Source organism: Osmia bicornis, chromosome 6 (assembly GCF_907164935.1).
Source record: "Osmia bicornis bicornis chromosome 6, iOsmBic2.1, whole genome shotgun sequence".
Taxonomy (NCBI): domain Eukaryota; kingdom Metazoa; phylum Arthropoda; class Insecta; order Hymenoptera; family Megachilidae; genus Osmia; species Osmia bicornis.
In genome coordinates this window covers 3,924,345-3,949,999 of record NC_060221.1, presented here as the reverse complement: position 1 = coordinate 3,949,999, position 25,655 = coordinate 3,924,345, and the positions used below count along the sequence as shown (strand labels likewise).

The 25,655-nt window shown below is 37.8% G+C and overlaps 1 protein-coding gene and 1 non-coding gene across 3 annotated transcripts in view; both read right to left on the bottom strand.

Moving 5' to 3' along the window:
• Positions 1 to 24,577, bottom strand: part of LOC114874601 (solute carrier organic anion transporter family member 3A1) — a 31,031-nt gene extending 6,454 nt beyond the window's left edge. Inside the window, exons 1-14 of one of the 2 annotated variants that reach the window (XM_029184032.2) lie at positions 24,259 to 24,576; positions 8,111 to 8,423; positions 7,235 to 7,435; positions 5,632 to 5,685; positions 4,908 to 5,013; positions 2,696 to 2,912; positions 2,421 to 2,564; positions 2,084 to 2,299; positions 1,890 to 1,997; positions 1,586 to 1,819; positions 869 to 1,411; positions 591 to 780; positions 309 to 497; positions 78 to 229 (exon numbers count right to left, since the gene is read on the bottom strand). In XM_029184032.2, the coding sequence (XP_029039865.1) occupies positions 78 to 229; positions 309 to 497; positions 591 to 780; positions 869 to 1,411; positions 1,586 to 1,819; positions 1,890 to 1,997; positions 2,084 to 2,299; positions 2,421 to 2,564; positions 2,696 to 2,912; positions 4,908 to 5,013; positions 5,632 to 5,685; positions 7,235 to 7,435; positions 8,111 to 8,319 (2,563 nt within the window). In that variant the 5' untranslated portion in view covers positions 8,320 to 8,423; positions 24,259 to 24,576. Of the gene's footprint in view, positions 1 to 77; positions 230 to 308; positions 498 to 590; positions 781 to 868; positions 1,412 to 1,585; positions 1,820 to 1,889; positions 1,998 to 2,083; positions 2,300 to 2,420; positions 2,565 to 2,695; positions 2,913 to 4,907; positions 5,014 to 5,631; positions 5,686 to 7,234; positions 7,436 to 8,110; positions 8,424 to 24,258 lie in introns of both variants that reach the window. The other variant, XM_029184033.2, reaches the window with a different exon arrangement.
• Positions 24,578 to 25,067: 490 nt separating this feature from the next.
• Positions 25,068 to 25,139, bottom strand: Trnap-ugg. The gene has a single exon. It is a non-coding gene; the product is annotated as a tRNA-Pro (tRNA).
• Between the last annotated feature and the right edge of the window lie 516 nt (positions 25,140 to 25,655).

Here is a 25,655-nt window from a genome sequence, read left to right as displayed (position 1 = left end):
CTACCTTATCTTACCACCTTACCAATTGGCAAATAAATATTCTCTAATCAAGTGGACTTAACTAACAGCATACTCACATTTGTCAAGACTGATAATTGACCCTACAAACTCGTTAACAGTGAAAGACGGCGCTTGGTCTTCCATCTGTCTTCTCCTCCTAACCAGCCACCAATCGATAAGGAACAAAGCCAGAGCTAAAATCTTAATGCCGGCACAAAGTCCAACATATCTGAAAACATTGAAAATGATTCGAATTGAAGTTGATTCATCGACTCAAATTATTTCCAAGAGCTTCATAACAAAAATACCTATATCTAAATTGCTCGATGTCGTAAAGAAGACATCGTCCACCTTTCTCTCCACAAGTGCTTTTCCAAAGTAAGCACGTAGAGTCAATTAAGTTACCGAATAAAATAGGAGCAGGTATGTAACCGAACAGTCTGAAGATTACGAATTGCATGCCCAAAGCAAACGACCTCTCTTCTTCCGAGACTGACCTATATTGAAAGAGAATGTTCAAAGTCATATATATAAAAAAATACAGTTTTAATAACTGCGTATAACTGTACAAGGATAAAATTCAAACTAACCGCAACACTATCATTAATAGAGGCATCTGAGTGATAGCAACGATAAAAGTCATAAAGAAAAGTAAGATTAAGAAAGGGAATATAGTTCTGCATGGCGAAGTGCAGGGACCAGCAGTGGCTACCGGTACCACAGTGACTTCCGCGAATTCTGGTGCTGCGGGAGGCAACAATGTTAAATTTCCATGTATACCTGAAATGAAAATAGAAAATTGAAAGGTAATACAGAGAGCTTACAAACTAAACTCCGCCGGAAGCGATGGAGTTTGTATCAAACTTACATGCGCAATTAGTGAAATTTGATTTCGAACTGAAGGCAGTGCAGCCTGCATGACAAGGGCTGAAATAGGTGAGACCGTTGTTTCCACAGACCGGCTCGACGTCTGTCATTCGACATTCGCAACCAAAGTTGCATGCGGCAGTGAGATTAACTTGAAAGGGCTCCGGGCCCTTCGTGCTGCTGTTGAAGTACGGAATAGTGGTCCCAGCCATCTTAACGTTGTCACAACCGAGGAAAAAGAGGAGGCCATAGCACACCAGGCATATGATGTTCGATACGAGAACGAACTGAACCGCTCCCTTCGGTCTTAATTCTAAACGTTTGAGCAAACATCCGCCAAAGAAGATTCCAATACAGGCCCCCGGTATCGCTATAGAGCCGGTGAACACACTGGCTTGACTTTTTCCCAGACTGAACTGAGTTTCCAGGTATTTGGGAAGGAAAACAACGAAGCCAGAAACGATCACTAGCTCCATGCATGCTCCCAAACACGTTACCACGTACACTGGATTGCACACCAACCTCCACATACTTCTAGGAATATCTGTAAAAAAAATTTTAATTCCACTTTGGATAATTCCTTCTCAATTTTCAGCCATTTCAATATCGGGGTAACTAGGATTCTTTTAGAGGTTGGGGTTTCTCAGCTTTATTAACAGAATTGTGAATAAAATCGAGCAGCTTTCTAGGATTTAATGAAAGGTATACAAGATAGCACCTTTCACATCTTTCCCGTAACCACTATCATCGAGTTTCTCCTTTTTTGGTTCCTTGCATGGTTCCTTCTCCTTCTGCGACGCCGATTTAGTTTTCTCGATGATTCGTATTTTCTCCTTCTCTCGTTGCAGAGTTTTTGGAAAACTGAAGAACGGAATTGCCACCAGAATCAGGAGTAAACCGCAGAGTAAGAATCCTCCCCACCACATGCCAACCCACCTATGATCACCTGGATCTACATATAATTAATTAGTAATAAAATTCTTTTATAAAATTGCAAGTTAACTGGATATTTTTCTGATTACCTATACTAATTATTGTTCCGGAAAAGGAATCCATATGAAATGATAACAAATAAGCTCCAAGAAGGAAACCTAAAACTGGTCCAAATGCTGCCATACTGTACATACAACCTGGAACAATGAAACAAATGATTTGTGTTATTTAATATTGCACGCAACGAGTTGGTGATATTTTTTTAAATAACATACATTCTTACCAATATACAATGAAGCACTTTCTGGTCGAACATGATCATCTATGTAAGTGGTACCAAGGGTAAACAAAGGAGAACCACCACAGCCTAATAATAACTGAGCAAGTACAAATAACATAACAGGGCCAGCTGTAGATGGAGATCCTTGAATGCAATTATCACCTCTTAAATTGTTGTGAGGGGCCAAAGGTGGAGATGATAATCCAGACGACAAACGACCTATGAAATCAGGCGAATTGTCTTTTTTTTTCATTCAATATCAAACTTTTTACAGATACAATGATTAATTTTTTCATTAATTATACTCTCAAGCTAACTTTAATTGGTATTAAAAATTTACCCAATCCCATGTCCTGTTCACGTAACGAGACCCCACGACAAATATTATCAGAACTGGAATTATTCGCGGCTGTCATCAAATTGGGTTCAGCTGTGAAATGTGGCACCATAAAGATCATCGATCCCAGTCCCATTATAACAGCGCCTGAAACAACCACCAATCTTATTTAAATTTCCATAAATAAATGGAACATGCAGCGCACTTCCAAATACTTGTTTTTCGAAAATAAACCTATCTATGACAGAGAAGTTTATTATATAATTTGATTTCCTTACCAATCGCTATCCACACAGGTATATGCCTCCGGCTACCTAGATAGCTGACGAAGATGACGGTGATGACATTTCCAATTTCGTAGGAGCTAGCAATGACGCCTGAAAGGCTGGACGGGATTTCGAACCTCTTCTCAATGGTTGTGATCACAGAATTAATGTAACCTGAACTAAGTGCTTGTTGCAGCGTTACGAGAAACGAGAGAAGGAACACAAACACCTACAACAAAAACCATACAGTTTCTCAGCAACAATTTAAGCCTTGAACATCGTAGCCTGGGTCAATCGTGACCCAAACTTATAAAACATATACAATGATAATTTTTAATGATTTTCAAAGGAACAAGGTCAAATTTAGAAAATGAAAATAACGTGAAGTATAAAATTAAATTAAAATAGGGGCTCTCTTCGTGGTCCGCCATCCGAGAGTTAATTGCTAACGGTGTCTATCTTTACAAATTAATTAATTTTCACGCTTTTTTAACGTGAAACGATATTGTCAATCGTTATATAATTTACCCTGTATGTCTGACTACGGACAAAAACAATTTTTTTCAAATTAAATTTAATTGGGATCGTGTAGGAAGTTCGTGTTGCTTTTGAACGAGGAGTATCTATTGTACTGGAAAAATAATAGTTCGGCTGAACACAGTGGACGTCAGGAAGGATCATCGTTAATGCGGGTTAATTAAACCTTGAACCACGGATGATGGAAGACACGTGTACAGGTAAATCAAACATATTGTGTGATGTATTTTCACTGTGGTGCTACGAGTGTCGCAAAGTCTCTGTGTATTTCAAACACTTGTGCACACAAGTGGATTAAAAATACGTACGATAAGATTGTGAACATCATCAATCTCCATGGAATAGGAACAGAGTTGTATTTTTTTTTAAAACGCGTTTCGAGACATGTGAGTGAATATTGGCACAAGATTTTTTTTATATTCAAAGCAAAGTATTTTTTTCAGCTGCTTTGGAACTTCTTTTGAAAGGAACATTAATAGTTATTTATTGTAACCTTTGGAGAAAGGAAAGAATTTTAAATTTCAAATTTAAAAAATTTAATATTCATTCATTTTTTTTAGATGTGAACTCAGAAATGTATCCTCGTGGATTTTTAATGAAACAAGGAATCCTTGAATTTCTTGTATTAAAAAAAATTCAGATTCCCATTCATTTATAAAAGCAACGTAATATTTTTGATCAACATTTTTAATTGAAAAAAAGAAAACAAAGGTAAAAGTCTTCTCTTCTTTAATGAATTACAAAAAAAAACTCATTCGGTTGATAATACCGATTTTTGCTTATATCCTTCCTGTCGGATCAAACGATTAAACCCGATTAGATAAGCAGCAGGTTTATCGATTCGATACTATTGTACCCTTGAGTGCATTTTAACTAACGAAGGTAAACGCCGCATTAACGATGATGAGAACAGGATAAAACGTTTTTCTGATAATGTTCTGCTACGCTTAATAAAACACTGGAAACGAAAATGTTTGAAGAGGAGCGTTACAGAACTTATCCTTGTTTGATTTTTCAGGCAAGTACAATCATTGTACTTGCATAACAAAGTGTTTGCTTTTAACAAATTAACAAGAAACTTGGAAATTTTAGACTTTTAAAAATTTGAAATATTTACATTTGGGAGATTTACATTAACAATCGTTATCGATGACGTTAGCCCAACTTTTGATGACTTAAAACCTCCGACGGAATGTCAGCTATATTTCAATGTCGTGTATCCTTTCCAATGGTGACTCACGACACCTGGTTTGTACATCCGTGAGTACACCGTACACGGTTAAGTCCGCTATGATACATCATCGAAGCAAAAGCTATTAACAGAGTTGGCCCTGAAATTTTGGGGGTCCGAGGCGAGTTCCGAAAAAGGGCCTCTTCACATATATGACTTGAAAAAAAGGACCTCAAATGAAATTTATAAAATTAACATTAAAACTTGGATAACTAATTTAGATTTGCATTCAAGTAGATATTACTCTTCTTGCATTCTAAGACGCAAAATCGTCTTATGGAGTCCCTGGACCTTGGAGGGCCCTATAGCTATTAACTGGTACACTGGAAATGGATCATTTTGCAACTAGATTCTCAAACGAATCCGTTTAATTAAAATTAGCGGGTTAAATTAATCCTACCTTTGGTACCATCATTTTCGAGTTAAAAAAAAATGATGAATTACAACTTAACGAACCTTTATTCCGGCGAATCTCTGTATAAAGGCCGGCCTGCAGCTCAGGATTCCACAGTCCTTCGAATCCGGATTAAATGGTGGAGTTTGTGGTCTCTCTTTCTCCGTTCTGAGTTGGTCGCAAAAAACAGAAACTTGTTAATGATTTGTAGATAATAAAGAAGGAAATGAGAAACAGGTATGCTAATTTCATTGATCCTTTGATTGCAATAAAATTATTCATTTTTTTCTTTAATTTATAGAATCATTTCATTATTCCAGCTAAAGTTATTCAAATTAAGTTAACCAGCTGTAATTCTATCAATCCTAATTCATATCTATTTTTATTCTAACTCGAGCAAGAAGGTATATGCCATCTACTTGGCGTTACTTCAAATCCTTATTTAAAACAAATCCTAAGAGCATCAAGTGAGATAATTCTTAAAAGGAAATCTGACTCTCAAGCTTCGTGTCCTTCTATCTTCTCAGATCGTATCTCGCAAGTATTATGAGTAATTGTTTAAAAATAAATCATAGTCCTTGTAAAGGTAATTTATTGCAATCTAAGGAACAGAATATGATTGAGAGACTTAGAATCAAAGGGATGCAACAAAAATATAATGTTATAAATAATTTGATTAATTAGAGTTAGTAGAAACGATACAAATTAAACATTAAATTTTTGTTCCAATCGATGCTGTTTTATTATTTATTTACAAAAACGATAGGAGATTCGTGCTGTGTTTACCTGTCCACCATGGAAGCACTTGGATTCCTGCTGTGACATTTGATGATAAAATCTCTGAAAAAGTGTAAGAAGAAGATACGGGAAGCATGAATATCTCGTGCCAAATGACGCACAATGAATGCGTGCATATAATGTGTTAATTAGACATTTCCACAAATGTTAATCGTTTAATATCTACAATAGGCCACCGGTGAGGCATGTATTAAAAACCCCAATCACAGTTGTCGAATGATTACAAAATTCTCGATTTCGCGATCAAAGAAGAAGTTTGACCGGATAGTAACAATTACAAAAGAGTCTGTAATCTATTTCGTACACGATAAATGTGTCACGGTCGTACTTTCACTGTTTGCTATTTCAGAGGGGAATTACATTGCAATTTTCAACGGACACTCATTCGTACGCCATTTCTGTACGGAAATTTGGCAAGAGAACGGTGCGTGCTGCAAAAATGTTTGATTTCGTAATAAAGAAGATCGCCGAAATATTTTTCGTCACTCGACAACAATGGCTTTCTCTTTTTCTATTTCTCTCCATTTCGTCCAAGAATGATCACGTTTTGCTCGCGTTACGCACAATCGTTATTTTACATAATCTACTTAGCGGATTCAGTGAGCAGAAACTGTTTAACTCTTCTCGCAGTGGAACGGAACGAATAACTTTGTCAGAAACATTACATTTATTGATTCAACGTTGATATTTAAAATGTACTACATTTTTTAAATACAAAATTTTATTAAAATTCGAAGATTTTATTTTTATTTATTCCTTATACAATAACGAATTTGATTCGAGGCAAATAAAACAGTTTCGAGCTAAACGCGTCGCCCGAGGCTGCTGCTAAATTGTGAAAGGGTTAAAAGCTAGAACGTACACTCGATGAAAGAAAATGCTTTCGAATGTGGTGGAAATATAATCACGAGCCTTTGTACTATCCTCGAATACTGAATGAAATAAGGGTACTATCGTAAATCTTTGTATGCTTTCTCCCTTTCTGCCAGGAACAAAAGGCATCGTAATCCTTTGCATTCAAACTGTTTCCAGATTCGTTCAGATTCATTAATTGTATAAAAAGGTGGTATAAACTCGAGGAATATTTAAGCAGAAATAATTACCTCCGGTTTCCCTTTCAATCGTTGAAATTTCATAAATAATATTATATAATAATTGATAATTGTCGACCTGGCGATGATCACCAGGAGGTGTGAAATATGTCGAAAGTGTACGACAGATTCCGTACAAGTGAGAAATTAGTTCACAGAGCAAAGGAAAACCGATTACTCGAAGCAGAACAGCTGCATCTGCTAATTAATCTTCCGAAGAAACACTTTCCTTTCGTTGGTTTATTGTTTACTCTACCAAGAAGTGTAACGATAGCTTTAAGTGTAATCCACTCCATTAAATTTAAATTTTTAAATCAAATGAATATAGAAAAATAAAATGGAGAATAAAAAGTGTTAGCAGTGAATTATTCCACCGTTTAATTTCACTCATCATTAGCTGTGTGACGCAACAACGATCATTCATGAATCACCGTGCAATTCATGCACCACTTCAACGATGCCCGAGATTTTTGGCAATGGCGCATCGAGATGTCTCTTACCTATGGTCCACGAGGCCAGAACTGGGATTTCTACTGTGACACCTGATCACAGTGTCGTGGGTCAGTCTGCTACCGGTAGCCTGTAATGGGTCCGTAGTTTCGTCAGTGGCTGTCCCTGTGCTCTCCGCATAAAGCCCCGTCATCGCGTACATGCTTTCGTTTCTTCGATGCCCGGCATGATAATTGCTGCCGGACTCGGACCTGGAAAAAAAACGTGAGAACGGGAGGGTCAGTGGACAAAGTTTCATTTAACCCTTTCGTTCCAGGATGCCTCAAAAGATGTGTGCACCGAGAATGCACTTCCGTCCGGATGGTCGGCGACGCACGGTACTTAGAAATTATTCCCTCTGTCTCGAGTGGAATTTTGATTTATTTTGAAAAAGCGATGTAACTTGAAATGAATTTTGGAATGAAAGTGAAAGAAGGAGGTTTCATTTGCTGGAAATATATCTATAATGGTATCAGTAAAAGGAAGATCTCTACAGCCTGACAAATGTAATTTTCAGTGCTTCTGTTAACGAATAAGGGTGAAAAGAATCCTAGAAGCCTCTGAAACACGCTGAACCTCTATTTAAACATTACACGTAGACCCCTTTAAGGATCGTGTTGCTTAGGAGGGTAACAGGAACCTCCCCCGTCTTACTCGAATTATCTCTGCAATGGGTACGCAAGAAAAATTCGACAATTTTTATTAATGCAATTAATTTCAAGACGTCTCGGGATTATTCTGGTAAGCGTGAAAATTGACGAGTAACGCTGCTTTCAAACTTTGTTCCATTGGAAGTGGGGGACAAAGAGGAGCGGACCAATTTCCCTGGTCCGCGAAGAACAGCCTCCTCGAGTGGCGAGAAATTCTGTTCACCGGTGTAAAATCACCTTTTGTGCCCGAAACCACCGCCGCTCTCGTTCCTCTTGTGACCACTCTCGGATCGTTTGTGGCCAAAGGCACTGGATATGCTCTCGGCCCGCTTGTGACCGCTCTCGGAACGTTTGTGGCCGATGAAACCACCGCCGGACTCGGTGCGTTTGTGGGCGAACATGCTCGAACTCGAGCCGTTCCTCTTGTGCCCGCTTGTAGACGCCATCTCGTCCTTACCTACCGCTTCCTTTCCTCCCTCGGCTTCCTTTCTAACCAGTTCGCCGAATTACCGCTTCCAACACCACATTTTTCGCCTCGTGCTTCCGCTGCCTGAAAACACAAAACGTTTCATTGTTAAATAAAATTATTCAAACCCATCCCCTTAATTCGCTCTAAACAGTGAATCAATTAATTTCATTGTAAAATAAAAATTTCTATAGTTTAATTGAATAGAAAAATAAACTTTCAAAATAGGTATAGCACATATGGATTTTTGGAACTAAGGAATGAGAGGGGAAGGAATTAGTATTTGTATACATTTCATAATTCTCTAAAATTATTTCAGTTTTTCTCTATATATAGCAATAAAATCGTAAATGAGTCAAATTGATTCGGCAATCTTAGCGTTAACAGATTTCGGTGAAAGCTGTGATGTAATTCGTTTCGTTCGTTTCTACCGGGACGACGAAACCTGTGTACGAGCCATTGAAAAAGCGAATCCGCGTGTCGACACCGTTTGATGCAATCGTGAGATCAATTGACATCTCTATATTGAACGGTTCAACGAACCTGCTTCCGTAAGGTCAGGGCCGTTCAGCAAGGCGAACGAGCCGCGAGTAAGTAGAAACTCTGTCATCTTCGTTAGAAAGAGTCACGGATAACTGTATCTGCTCAGTTGCGCCCGTCTAGCGTGTAGTTTCCAGCTAACTCGAGGTGAATTCCATTGTAAAACAACAGGAATTGTTACCAGACAAAAGAAACTCCAAAGATGCGCGAAATTAATTCAAATTTTCCCGCGTAAACGCGGTGGTCCGTCATAGGACTATATATAGGGGGTTCCTTCCCGATGCATTGCCATTGCACCCGGGGATGCCAAAGGGGTAGGACGATGCTAGGAACGATGAAATTTTTTTTGTCGCGAGTGTAACAAAAGAAACTCCAAAGTTGCGCGAAATTAATTCAAATTTTCCCGCGTAAACGCGGTGGTCCGTCATAGGACTATATATAGGGGGTTCCTTCCCGATGCATTGCCATTGCACCCGGGGATGCCAAAGGGGTAGGACGATGCTAGGAACTAAGAAATTTTTTTTGTCGCGAGAGTAACAAGCCTTTCGATTAAACTCGCGTAATTATCGCGTAATAGACTCGGTCCTATCGACGTCGCATCGATTAATTCGACGCCAATTAAAGTTCCGAAACCGACGAACTCCGGATCGGTCCAACTTCCGCAACTAATCGTTTTGGCCGCTCGTTTTCTGCGTTAATCGACCCTGATTTATTTTCGTGATCGACCCGCGCCATTTCTGGCACAATCGCGAATCTGCCACGTGTCTTTCTATATCAAGATCCATCGAAAAGTTTTTACAACGTACGCGGCTATAAACGTACTTTTTTCAACTTCCTGCCTAGTTTTTAAAGGTTGCGAGGAGACGAAAATAGATCTAGAAAAGTATATTGATATACGTTGATGTAAAATAATAATAATTAATATAGATATCTTTCTCCAACGTCCCATATGTTGCGTCAAGGAATTTCTAGGAAAATTGGATAGAAGTATCATCTAGCTAGTAGGACACTTATGTAGTTGTTCAAAAATCAATTGGTTGCTCAAGGACACTTTCTCGACAGTGAACAGCGTCACGAGTGTCTTCTTTTACAATCTCGGAAGAAACTAACTATTTCTCAATAAATTCGGAGAAAGAAATCTTGCCAAGTTTTATACCCTGTTCATTAACATAATTAATGATAAATCATTTTTTTTAATGACTGAGAATCGAGGCTGAAAAAGAAATGTACAGAAATTTTAGAAGTTTGTAAAATTATCCCCCCAATAATTGATTAAATTGCAAATTAATTATTCTAATTTTCTCCATTATTTTAGGTGTGAAAGAAAATAATTGACATGAAATAACCGGGTTCTTTAAACGACGACCATCGGTTTTATCAGCCAACAAGACACGTGGAACACGTTTTTTTTACAGATGATCGATCACTCGCGACCTTGATTTCGTACTAATGAAAAATTGAAGGAGGCTATGTTGCGCAGTATAGACAGCTAACGAATTCAAAGTCAGGGATACATCGTAATGATCGTTTGGTATAGGAAGCTCAGTGGCTGCCTTGGCTAAAACCGCATCAGCTGTTGACGTTTCATCGACTTCCGGTCAGGTCTGCTGGTTAATATTTAAAAGGCTCTATGAGAAGTGTGAAACATTGTTTCTAGACTGAAACTATGGTTTATAAATTTGAGAATAAAAAATCATTGAAAATTTTAGTAATTATGTAATTACGTAATTATTTGTTGAAACTGGTAATCAGCCATTTTATATTAACATTCTTAACGAAATATTTATATAATAATTATCGTGAAACTTGAAACTTCAAACTGATATATCGTAAGCAATATTTTATGATACTTTTATGTCATTAAATCGTATCAGACTGCTTATGTCTTGGGTTCGTCTGATATACAACAGTCTAGTACATACGTCAATGTATGACTTGATTGTCTATATGAGTCATCGAGCGAATTATCTCTGGAATATAACATTCGCCTGTTATTGTTTAGTACAGATTGCGAATAAACGTGAAAAAGAAGAAGAACAGATTGTCGAGTAAACGCGTCCGGTACAGTTATGTTGCGAATATTTGCGCTGATGAGAAAATGTATAGAAAGGAATGAAGCTGTTAACGGGAGCCATGTTCAGTCTCGTTTTAGAAACACTTTCAGCTGGCCCTGTTGGAGCACCGTTAAATTCAACAGAGATCCTTTTTTATTGTACCGTTCGATGTGTTGACTTTCGAACAGCCTTGATTCATCGTTCGCCAATTATATTAGCTCGACGAGATTCTTCTGGAAACTTTAGTCGAACCAGTTTCTTTCGAGAATATTTAATTATGGATACCTAGAAATATGGATTGACCTCATCAGCCTCCTAACATTCTAAAATTGTACTGTCCTCCGCTCACGAGAAGTCATGCCGAACGGCACAGGGGAAGACGGGGTAGTACGCACACATCGAGTAACCCCCTACTTTTATACCAGCCTAATTGGTACACGCGACCGCTTCGACCAATCATACGTCGCGACTGAAAGTACGCGCCAGATGGGGTGGGGCGCGACCAATCAGATTCCCTTATTTTCATAAGACTGCTTATCAGTGGTCGATACATTTTTTAAATTCTGAAATTCTAATATCCTGATATTTTAATACGTATTCTGAGGTTCTAAAATTCTAATAATAAAATTCTAAGATTCTAAAATTCTGAGATTCTAAAATTCTAATAATAAAATTCTGAGATTCTAACATTCTGAAATTCTAAGATCCTAAAATTATAAAATTTTAAGATTCTAAAATTCTAAAGTTCTAAGATTCTAAAATTCTAAGATTCTAAAATTCTAAAATTCTAAAATTCTAATAATAAAATTCTAAAAATAAAATTCTAAGATTCTAAGAACCCCATTGCTAATGACTTAGAAACGAATGGAAGGCAACATCCATTAAAAATAAAGCAATCACCGCAATGAACGGTTCACGGTCTTGATTGATGGAGCAAAGTGACTATGAATTAAAGGTAGAGACTCGTCGCATTTTTCCCTGTAACCCAGTTCCTGACCTTCGATCCGTTATTCCCATTGCCGGTAGGATATCGTGCGAGTGCAGGCTGGAAAAGTGTGCTCGGATTCGGCGAGAAGTTGAAATACGGCGTTGCGGTACGATATCGTGCGGTTCGCGGCCGACCGAAAGGCTGACCTAGTGCCCAACCCATCGCTACCAACTTGAAGACCTTCCAGCACGCGAGGAACCATTCGATCTACACGTGTAACGATGAACGGTCACTGCTAGCGATGGGATTCGAACCATCTCGAGACACGTTCGATCAAACGTTATTAACCCTTTCAATGCTATCCTCAAATATAGTCACCCTCGATATCACTGAAAATACAAACGCGTTTCTATCACGAAATTTCAGAAATTTTCAAATTTTATTACTTTAAGTTATGTAACCAGACGGGTTCATTACCATACACAGACGCCGTTTAAATTTCCATAAGAATCCATAAATTAACATAATTTTTAATTACAGACTAAAATTTTACACTCGAGTAACGAGGACTCCTTTCTCTAAAAAAAAAAAATCTGAATTTGAAATTTCATACAATTGATGTTATGTAAAAATTCACAGTAAAAGCGAATAACACGCGAACGAATCGAACAAACGTCAGTGATGATAATTGGCCGATCAAGAACAGAAAACTTGCTTAATTACGCGAATCACGAACAACGGCATACTCTGAGAAAAGTTCGGCAAACTTTCGTCAGCTCGAGGCTAAACAATGGGTAACATCGAGAATGAGACGTGGCTCGTAACGGGACACCCGGTATATGTACATCGACCAGGCCGGAAACTTTTGGCACCGCGATAATATATCGCAATACGGTACTGCAGAAAAATGTAATGCGACGACCTGCTGGGTTCATATAGATTATCTAGTATACCTGTACGGTTGGAGCTTGTTAATTCCCTGTTTGAAACACCGGAGACCTAAATAAAGGGAATTACCGAACACCTACTCTACCTGGGTCATAAGACATTTATTGATCCTCGATAAATCATTATGATCGTAGATATGCACCTTTTTGCCGGTACACAGATGCGACATTATTAATATTAATGACTGGCTATAAAACCGTCGCATAGAAATCAGTTGACCCGCAGTTGATTGCACGGTTAATTTATATTTAACCATTTGCATTATAACAGGGTTTCTCCATTGAATTTGCTCCCGTTTTATATTGTATGAAATATATCATACATATGTCAATATTATATTTCAGATGATTCAGAATTTTAAATGATTTACATATGATAGAAGTGAAAGAAGATTTTTCTTTCTTTCTATGGAATTTCATCTCGTTTCTTCTTGTTGCAAATTTGATAAAATTCCATACATTTATCCAACATGTTATAAATATACATCAAATGATTATTCTTCATCCCGCTAAGAAAAGGTAATTTTTGCGCAAACATTAAAGGATCAAGTGAACGTAAGCGACCGTAATATAATAATTCAATTTGATGATATAACGAAGACGAGCAACGTGACATTGAATCGTGTAAGGAAGTACGAAACGTCAGCGAAAATCCGTGAGACATCGCGAACGACAATCTTTTTAGTTACATAAACGTGTCAAATGAGGAACTATTTACGCGAAATAACTTCTATCCGATTCTTCTGAATACCTGGATAATCCTAGAAGATAATGTCGTTAAGACACTTTTCACGAATAGTTTCCTTTAACGCGACGACCATAATCAGGCCAACATTTAATTACGCAAGAGAGCAAACTATAAATGGTTCTACTTGTTAATTAAATAAAATTTCTAACTTCCAAACAGAATTTTTCGAAAGATTATCACTTACGAATGTCTACGAAGGATTTTCATGCTACTTTTACGACTAATTAAACCACCGTCCGAGTGTTTAATGTACATGAACTGAATCGCTGTGTTCAGGAATGAGCGAACGATTCGCTCGATGCCTCTCTAAATATAAATCGTTTCCTTGAGAAACTCGTACCCGAGTGGCTCACAATTACACGGGTTACTGAAATCTCTTCATTAGCGGCTGAACAAGAACCGTTCTCGTTGCTAATGTGGATCAGCCGCGACGGATGTGAACAAGATCCAATGATTTCAATGAATCCCGACGCTTATCCTACGTCGTTCAAAGTTTATATAGATTTCTTTTTAAATTCCGAATATTTTTCAAAGCTATCATAGAATTTTCCAATGCTACCCCTTTAGAATATTATTAATTCCAAATTTGATAGCTATATAATTTTTGCATAACTCAAAGATTCTAAAGGTAAGCTGTGAAATTTTCTCCAGAAATCTCCCTCGCTTTTCTGGTGAATTTGCGAATCGAGCACAGGTAGGAAGACGACAAAAGAACCGTTCGACTTTTGCGAGAAAAGGTGGATCTGTTCTGTTCGGGTTGAATCTCGAGCAGTTTAAGCGGCTTAGATTGCCTTTGAACGGGAAAACAGCCATAATTCAAGTCTATTGAAATTGGATAAAGGTCTCCCTAATGTTTCCGTAACGATCGACAATTGTTGCTTGTCGAATGCAAATTTGATTACTCCAATCGCAATGTCTAGCGAAACGTTTTTAATTCATAAAATTAAACCCTTAAACGGCGGAGTGTGGTCTCTCTCCATGGTCCGCCGTCCGAGGGTTGATTACAAAGAACATTACCCTAAATAAATCAGCGAAACTTCTATTATTTAGAAGTCACAAATTGCTACACGTGTGTCCGATTGTTCTTGCTTGATACTTTTTCACGGTCGACGACAAAACAACAGAGCTATCGAAGAAAATTACGATAGAAGCTGAACGCGAAAGAGCTGGGAAACAATCGCGTTTTTTTCTCTCCTTTTTTTTTTTACAACATATCGACAACGTGACTTGTTACAGTCGATACGAAGAGAGAGAGAGGACAAAAAAGGAGATTAATTAATGGAGCACAGAGGAAAATCTCGTTCGGTTCTTTCCACGATCGTTAGCCGTGCGATAAAAACCATGGCGCAATCTACTTCGTCCACGCATTAATCTCGTTAACTTTTACAAACTACTGATCTGGAATTAGGAACGCAGAACAGGATTAAACATGATTAGTTTCATCTCATCTGTTCAACAGATGCACCTAATCAGTCACCGGTTAGACGCTGGTAAAACCTTCGGTACGTTCTATAATTTCAAGTGCCTTCTTCAAACATCGCATCCGGATACCTGATTCATAGCAAATGAATCCGGAGAACGCGTTTCTTAAGGTGAGCAACACGGACCTACCGAAATAAGCGAAGGAAATAACTGTAAAGCGATCATTGAATCACGATGACGAGGTCGATGATTCGCAGCTAGGCATAAAGGAATAAAAGAAAAAATATTTATCTCGGTCCTCGGCAAAATTCCCGTTCATTAGCCTCTACTTCAAATTAGCATTATGAAAAGGGAACAGGGTGCTCTTGCGTACACTTAATAATTGTAAGTGTACCAAGACCTACCCAGCTGGAGGTTTGATAACGCGATATCAAACTTTTTATTCGGCTTCTTTCACCGGTAGGTGCACCCCATCAAGGGTTTTCGGTGCCTTTGGACCGGTGCCAAAACTCGCTCTGTACAATGCTAATTCCTGATCGCAATGTCTCGCGGTGCCAGGCGAAATTATGCGGCTCGCTCTGCCAACCTTATAATGCTTTATAGCCGGTGTTCGAACACTGCCACAACCGGCTTATCGTATCCGACGTCAATTCAACGAAAATACTGTTTTCATTTACGTAGTTGGCTACCCATCACCGGATACAAACACGATTGGCAAATAATTTTTTTTTCTTCTCCCAATTATAACATGGATCATAACGCTACTTAATTTTATTATCCAATAATTTTTTTTCTTTCAGATATTTATTTCAAGAAAGACTGTGATACTAAGAATTTACAGTATTATGTAAAACAGAGTCTGTAACAAAGTATTCGTTTAATAACATTTATACAAATGCTGATGTGTCTTTTGTCTTCTATCAAATATGAAAAACATATGTTTTTCATACAAAGAAACAGATGTTTTTTATGTTGCCTGATAACAATTGATAACAGTTCAATAGTTTGGAATAAAAAGATAACACTTGTATTTCATTTCTTTAGAATGTACAGTACCGAGCATGATAGTCTTCTACAAAGAAAATGGGAATGCCCCCTCCCCAGAGGTCCCATCCCTTCTCTTCGGCGGTCCCGAAAAGAATGAGGACGTAGAGAAGGGGCTTCCCATATATATAGGTTATCGCTCCTCAGCGCATGCGTATAAGCGTTGACACGGAAAAATTTGAATTGCATTAAAGGTATTGAATAATGCAGCGTATGTAACACCTATACAATAATACTTTATTTATATCGTGAATGAAAATTTCTAATTAATTCTTAAGTCGTTCGCTCTAACAGCGTAGAACTGGTATTACGTTTTAATTAGCACGAGAATCCTTAATTGACAACAACTTTCACGCCTACGAAGCTGTAACCTCGGTAAACATTTCGCGGAAAGACAAAGCTTTCGTTACTTTTTTCCATGAATCGAGAAGGTTTACTTATTTCATTCGTACAGATTACGGATAAAACTTTGTTAATGAAGCTCAGTTTATCGACAGACTGAAGTAATTAATCACCGCGTGAAAGTTCATCGGGTTTTCTATAAATTACTCCGATAAAACGTATCCTCGCTTATAAGCTGATAATATTGATTTATTAGTTTGTTAACGTAATTAAAACCAATTAAAATAAAAATCGATAGAAAATAGAAAAGTCTGATCGTTAACAGCCCTTCGATATAGCATCAATAATTTCAGCCTCCCTTTGTCCTCGTTAATTACTGTAATCAATTTCTTCTATTGTAAGGAGATAAATGCCCGTTCGCGTTTGAATACAAATAAATGTCTTGTATTAAAGGCTGGTTCGTGGAAAATCGTAAACAATGAAAGCACATAAAGGCTTATCTATCGCTTCGCTAGCAGATTCATCGGAAACGATCAATATTTTACCACACCATCCGCAAACTGTTCGAATTAATCACTTTGAAACATCTCTGCCTTGCTCCAATTAACTAAAACTGTGATCTATCTACATCGAATATTAAGCGATCAAGCCATGCTGTTTCGATTGAAAAATATTAACTGAACCAAGTCAGAAGATTGAAAAATTTAATAAAGCGGTACATTCTGTGATTACACTAGTCTAGCTTACTTAGCACCCTTGGTTTACAGGATACAGGGTGCAATCAAAGAGTTAAAAATAATGATTTTAAGAGATTGAAAAAAAGTTGCTACGTTCGAAGGAGATAGGAGGTCGTAACGATGCGTGGGTGCCACGTACCTCACACGTGTGTATACAATAGAGAAGCTGAGATTCTTGTTGGTACTGTTACGTGGGAGGCCTTTTGATTCTTTTTCTTTCACGACGGCTCGACTTATTTTTAAAACGACATACCACCCTGCCGGACAAACGACATTTCTCCTTCATAGGTCGATTGAGAAAAAGAAAGAAGCTTTGATGGAATGTGATCAACCATTGCTTATTCTGACTGTGTAACCATACGTGTACCCACGTAAATAGTCTTCCAGAGGAACGTAACGATCAATGAAAAATTTCATAAATTAAATCAATCTAATCAATTACTTTCTATGATAACTAAATAAACTTTTCTATTAGACGTATTCTTATGTGTGCGATAATATAATTCATAACTGGGTAGATGTGAATCAGATCTCCTTAGAAACTGACGTATCACTCAAGAGTGAAGAAATGGTGATTATGCAATGAATGTTGCTTTGACCTAATTTTTATTTTTACAGAGGATTGGCAAACATGAAACGTTGTATATCTTCTAGATTGAAATGCTTTGGAAAAATAATTTATTTTCATTGCTTCGATATGAAATTGTATTTTAATTATAATTAATAGTACCATAGAATTTCCTTTTTTTTTATTTTCAATATTCTAAGCTTCTCTATGGGTTCATCAATTTTCTTTCAATTCGCAGCAAATGCTCTTAAATTATGTCACTGTTATTCTTACCAATGGTACCGTAATATATCTCGCTTAATGACGACCACATTAGCTGTTCGTCCATTTTCAGCCCATTCCACGGTTACCAGTTACCATTTTATTGCCACCATCCCAGCAAATGTACGAGAAGTTAGCGTGTATGTACAAACGATTATGGCTTGAAAATAGGGCAAGCTTCAGCAACAGCAATTTTCCAATTCTGATTTTTCTATCATTATTTCCCTTCTGTTCTGGGCATATCGATTCTCGCATCGTTAACCTACCGAGTCTCGATAAATTATCCTCAACCTCGACCTACGTGCATTCGATTGCCAAGAGAAAACACGAGATTACGGTAACCGGTGAACTTTCACTAACAGAATTGCTGATCGACTTTAAATACCGTCATCGTGAGTTTTCTATTCGTTTACGAGGTTCTTCGCGTGGAACCGAAGAGATTTTTACCAAGAGATTAGCGACACGAGAAGAATACAAACCCTAATTTTAATTAATTAAGCCCTAAATCCCTACAGATCCACCGAAAGTAGATCAGGCTTTCCCAGGAAAAATGGTGATCTCCTGGGCGCCCGTCCTTCCCCTTCGGCGCCGCGGAGGAGAATGACGATGGGTGGGAGGAGGCCTCAAATATATAGACCTATGGCGGACCACCATTTGCGACTAAACGCCCACGCGGGAAAATTTGAATTACTCTGTTTATTTGTACTTATCAATTACCTACTAAATTTTATAATATTTAATAATTAACTCTCATATAATAGTCACACGATTAAAGATTAATAGATTAAAAACTGACCTGTGAAAGTGCTTTTCAGCTGTTTAAATATGGATTTTGTACCATCTTCTTTGAAGTCCTGATAAACGTTAAACAAAGATGAGTATTTTTGACTGACCTTCTTTGTAATACGCATACAATGTATCTATCAGACTTTCTCAGAAACGATAAGGTCCTTTCTAAGAACGAGAAATCACCGAACGCAAACAGTTGTAATCAATTCAGAAGCTAATGAAATGTTTGGACGCGAACGAATGGTCGTCTGGTAAGACGACGATCCGAAAGCGTCAGCTGTTACGCAAACGTTGCTGGTTTACGAAGAATCGTGAAAAGAAAATTACGGGACACTCTCCTGGATCGATTCAATAACCGATCGACCTTAGCCTCCTTTCACGATGGAATGGGGAAATCGGCAATTATGGCGAACTTGTACTTTCGCCGCGTGCGTGTTACATAGCACGCGTACATACCACCGTAACAGGTAAATACGACAGGTGGTCATGTCATTTGAACAACATTCAGTGGTAACTGTTTCGGACATCTCTTTGAGAATGATATTGCGATGACATCTGGAACAAAGATGTTATACCATAGAGTTATAATTAATTTTGAAATATTTCTCGTGCCATTTTTCAAATACAGATGCGCGGGAAAATATTCAAATTTAAAATAGTAATTAAGAAGATTCACACCTGATTCTTATCTCTAAATAAATATTAACACTGTCTATTCATGTAAGAAATAATAACGAACCGATTCGAATCGTTCAAAGACACAAAAGAGGAGTTAGACCTAGTTCAGATTGTCTTCTGGTTAATCACAACTAATTAACTGAATCGAGGCTAGGATATGAAGCTTAGGTGGATATCATGGAGCATGATGCAACGGTTTATAATGCTTCCAGCAGATAGCTACACGCGTGGATCTGGAACAGGAATGTTTCCGTACGATTGCCGAGCAATTTATCCGGAATTTTTCCCAAGCAAAGAACACGTCGATGGATAAGAATTACCACGGGCTGACAGAAGACAAACGTTTCCTGTGTCGCGGAGAATTTATTTTTGCTTTGTTAACAATGGAACAACTGGTGCTGCTTACGAAATAGTGTGCACATGAAATTTTCCATTAACATATTAATACCTGAATTTAACGTGCCTTCTGTTCCTACAAATTTTCTTTATCTTTTTTCTTTTTCAAACAAAGAGAATTTTATTCTTCTTCGAACGGTTTGTTTTGCCCAACTTGGAAACACTCCATAAAATTTCTTTCCAGCCATAAAGGAAATTGTTCTAGTACTAAAACCGAGAAGGTACCAGCAGACAATTCACCATCGTCGACTCGTAATAAATATTCCTTGGTGAATAACTGATTTCTTTGCCTGGCACAGCAGCGAACGACAGTGGAAGAGCATGAATAGCCCCGGTGCAATCGAGTGTTAAATATACGCCTATAGAATATTTTTAGGCGTAGCTTTGCCTGAAATCGTTTATTCTATTCTAAGGAATAACGCGAAGTGTAGTCGTCCGTGAAGCAAGTATTCAGTACTCGATAATCATTTATTTCGATCACCTAATTCATGACTCTGATTCTTTTGTTGATAATTCTGAACTGATAGAAAAGAACCGACTCCAATTCGTATTTTAACGCAGCGATGGGAAACTGCATCCGAGGAACAAATCGGTTTTTGCAAACTACGATGAAATTGTTTACGATAATCGAAGCAAACTATCCGGAGGAATTATAATTAGCAGAACTGCTTTCGCGGGGAAATTTCAGGTATATTACCTGGGAAATTGAGTTGCAGCTTTTCCACCGGCAACGCTGATCAGTAAACGGATATTGAATTTTCGAAGCATTACGTCGGGATTGTGGGACGTAATCATTGATTAATTGCTAATCAGAGCCAAAATTAAATCATAATTAAACTATGAAAATGGCGGCTAGTAACATCCTAGGATCCTAACATTCTATTAATTAGCAAACAACATTTCTACCGATTGTTTATATTTTTTTTTAAGCCAGGCTCAAATTACTCTATGGTTTCTTGTTGATGTTACAGGTGCAATCAGTGTCCAGAAATCACTATTTCTTAGTGGTCGATCGAAACGCGACTTTGTGAAAGGAAAAGTTTCCCGTAAAAGAACGAAGCCCTTGAAATTCTTTCTCTATACCGGCGTTGATCCCTGGCGATCGTTTTTTCACGGGAAGATGGATTATCCTGAAGGCGAGTAGGCGTTCGAGCGCTTTGTGAAAGGAGGCGGACGCGTAACATACGAACGGTTATCCTGTCCTTTCAAAACGAACGTTCTAGATACAAATATTATTCGAAGTGAATCGATACCAATAATAAAATGCTTGTGTCTTTATTGGTTCTACTTTGATCAATACCGCTGGACAATTGCTCCCTCGCGATTGGATTGTTAGAAATTTTTATTGATTATACAACATGATATTTATAAAAATTTATCCCAACGTTTAAGCGTTATTTTGTAACACTTTTATGTCACGAAATCGGGTTATAATCTACATGTTTCCTAATCGTCCATTTGATATGCAACAAGGCGAGATCCTGGAGGGAAGTTAACAATGAGAATTTTGAAGAAGTCAATCTCATTACTTTCTTTACATACCACGTATGACAATCTACTATCCTCAATTTTTCAACACGAGAATCAGGTCAAATTCTCGCTATCTCTGAAACACAATGAGGCCATGTTTGCATCGTCATCATACTGATACACTGATTAATTTGTATCGTTCAGCAATCGTTGAAAGCTTCGAGAAGCGATGCTTATGAAACGAGAATTATTTTCTAATAATATTGACAAAGTTTCGTTTTGTCGAGACAACTTTGGTTTTGATATTTTTTTTAAATATAGCAATCAGTCAATTAACAATTGTTACTTCTGCGAAAGCGACGTCGTATGACCATCAAACTGAGCGTAAAAAAATAAGAGCTACGTCTAATTTTCTCGAGCATAACGGCCTGTCGTGAAAGTCATCGCAAATACAATGACAATGGCGGTATTTCGAGCTTGTCTCGATTAATGCTGACCACGCACCACACTGGAATTAGCTTAGTCGTTTCTTCTATTCCCTTTCATAAATACCGCGGACCTTTATACAGTATGTACAGTTCCGAGCAATGTAGCCTCCCCTAGGGAATATGGCGGAAAGAAAGAATTTTCAGAATCCTAATTCTGAAGATATTAGAAAAAGTTAATATAATTTTGTAATTTTAAATATTATAATATTTATACTTATTCTTATTAGTAGGATTTTTCCCTAGAGCGCCATTTTCCCTAGGGAAGGCTACATTGCTCGGTGCTGTACAATATCAATCATAGTGTCCGTTCGTCTAGTGTATTTTATAATTTCAAATAAATTATTCAAATTCTAAATTATTGAATATTCGAAAGCTTTTATCAGATGATTATGTTAATTACTTTAACGCTTTTATTAAATAATTAGATTTATGATATTTGCTGCGGTTAAACTTGGACTCCAAAGTCAGTGCTTTTTCCCTAGACGAACGGACACTATGATTGATGTTGTACATAAATCGCAAAGAGAAAAATTCCCAAGTCTGCTTTATTAGCTTGGCAAAACAAATATTTCTGCACACTCTTTACGAAAATACATTACATAATGAAGAAATACACGACACGATAATGAAAGAATTGTTCAGGCATAGGTATACGTGACTTTCAGTTTCAATGGTGTCAGAGACGTCGAAAGTTTCGACGAGTTTGATTACTAAATCGCAAGTCGAGGCGACGTCTTCCCACGATGCACGTACACCGTGGAATTCATAAAAGTTTCTGATAAATTTTCTCAGACCTAACACCGCAATTTTTCTTTCTAAATTATATTTTGTTACCGACCGATTCGCGCCAATAGTAGCGACGCTTACTATTAGCCGGAAACGGAAGAACTTGACCTTCTCCCTTTTCCGTGTTACTAGAACCATGACGGACCGTTGCGAATAAAATCTCTCTGTACTTCATCTACAGGATTCATGAGCTAACGCACCGTGAAACCTGAACCTCAACCTTGCACGTTGAACGGACACGCATTTTTAACGACAGGTTACCGGTACCGTATCGAGTGGTAACAGCTGGCTGCTGAAAATTAACCTCTCGAAAAAGAACGCGACATCCTTTGTTCCTAATATCGACGATCATATGCTACCTTCCCATATGCGAAGGTGTACTGCACTTTGTCGCAGCGTGGCCGACGGAAGAGGCCGTTATCCTACCGTTAATTACAAAAAATACATTGAAAAACCTCAGTAACATTGAAAATGTATAGAATATGACGCTACAACTCTTCTAATTTACAAAAAAATTTAAATAATAACACTGGCACTGAGGATACACGTTTCCCGCGAAATTTGAATTTTGAGGTTAGAATCCGGAAATTCTAGATTATTCTATACCGATTCGTACATATAGAAAAACTCGGATTTTTCCCTATGTTAAAAAATTGGGATAGGTAAATTGTAAAATTGTGAAGCACGACAAAGAGAAAAGATGGCTCGCGTTTTTAACAATAGCAGGACGCAACGGTTAACCGGCCTGGTACTAGTCAACTAATTAAGCCGCCACATCGAGTTGTCAGTTTGTTAATTGGTAGACCGATTAAAAGCACCGTTGAACGCCTTGGATATCGTTTTGCATAGGGCAAGGTCAGAGTCCTAAGGACTGTACCAGACGACCGACGATACAGCCGGATTCCTCTTACCCGGTGATCCGCCGCGGTGACAGAGAACGGAGCGGATATAAAAATAGTCTTACAGACGCCGAGGTTCAAGACCTCGATGTATAGATAACGACAGTACTACGATAATCTTATCCATGTGGAATTACGGCACAGCTGTGTTTTTGCGTGTAAACAGCGGGAGAGAGGTGAACGAGATACCGTTGACGTGCGAAAACATTCGAATTTTGTGAAGATACGTATACCTCTCTCTTGTCTCGAGGATGGCTGTGACACGGGAGAGTTTCCGTTCCCTGTGTTTACCACGAATACGTGCAAACGCACACACTGCGTAAAGAAGATATAAATCTAAGGGAGAACCGTGCGCGAGATAACAAAACGCGGTTCACTCGAGTTCGAGGGGTTTCGTATGCAGGAGGAGACAACAAAAGATAACGAACGATAAGAATCTCTTTCTCAACAGGCGATACCTGTACGGAATCTCGCAACCGGATTACGAAAAGTTTCTTCTGACCTATTTCTGAAGATGCTGCACAACACACTTCCGGGGAGTTTTTTTTTTTCTTCGCTTGAAAAATATACGCCGTGTACGCGAATAGCACGAAACATTCGTCGCTCGGAGAAGCGTCTAGAGATTCGTGTTTTTCGTTTTGAATTCTGATCTTGAAAAGTAGAAGTGTGGGTAATTTCACGGACACGAAATGTAGACGTTTGTTTCAGGAAGATTCGAAAAAGGTCACTTGACTTTGAGAATAAATTGAATGTTTTCGAACGTACACGATACGAGAGAGCGAGATGCAACGAATGCTTAAATAGATGCTGTCGTAAACTTACCGAAAGGACGCTTGAAGCACCTCACGAAACTCCTTTGTATCCAGGGCAGTGAAAAATCCTCGTGGTGACACCGCGATTAACGAGTTTTGCATACATCTAAACACACTCACTAACACTAAGAGCCGAGCACTAAACGAATTTTCGCACACGTCCGCCTTGACCTCACGATCTGACCGGTAGATCGGCAAGAATTTCACGAAAATCACATTGATAACGTTCGACCGTCAGCTTGCTTCGGAGATCATAGACCAGCTGTGTTTTTGCCCGACCATTGAGGAACTCGTGCATGCGCACTAGGCTCACCGACGCCATCTTAACTTTCTCGGGAGTAGGAATATATACCGCGCGTAATTTGAACCGTGCTGCTTAGAACAGCCGATTAGTTTATCAGTACTACTTTGTTAACATACGTTATTAATTTTCTAAAATTGATGATACGAATTCCTAAGGAAAATACTACTGTTATATTTGTATTTATTATTATGCGAGAAGGGTTTTGATATTTTTAACACATTTCATTCTGTAAACGTAATGAATGCTTTAGGTTATTAATAAATGTTCAACATTAAAATAGCATCGGGCAAATTAATGCTTCAGGAACTATAAATTTAAATATCAATATTACTATATATATGAAAGCACATTCCTTTAAAAATAATAAGCTATTTATACTTCGATTACGTATAGCCGACATTTTAGCAAATTCATTTTGAATGGAAAAGTTGAATGAGATGAAATGGATGTAACAAAATGTTTTACATTATGTAATAGAATAAATGTGAGAAATGTGTTTCATAAATAAAAAAATTGGGCCCCTCCGGGATTTGAACCCGGGACCTCCTGCACCCAAAGCAGGAATCATACCCCTAGACCAAGAGGCCTCGTTGGTAAGTGTTGTAATAGCAGTATTGATAAACAACAATATCATGTACTTTTATTTATATATATCAATTATCTTTATAATCTCACTTAGAAAACCCACCTCATAATAATACTATTGTATTGAAAATATTTATAAAAATATACGATAAATCATTAGCGTCACATATTTTTGAGCTACATATTTGCAAGTCCTCATATACGTACCTTTAATAAAATGCACATACATATACTAGCACAAGGCTCAGTTATTTAAATTAAACACTTATACATTGAGTTTTCAACACTTAATTTTAATTTTAAAACTCAGAAATGTGCAGTTTCAAAACAGTACCTGTTCCGTTATCTAACGGGGAACGGAGAAACTAACGAAACTAACGAATCCAATAATTTCTTTTTTTCCAAGCAATTAAAAACGCTCATACGCTATTGAAATAAATAAAATATCCTACAATCTGAGTATAGTTAAAATAATACCACCACAGTATAATTAAAGTGTTAAATTTGACAATTAGAAC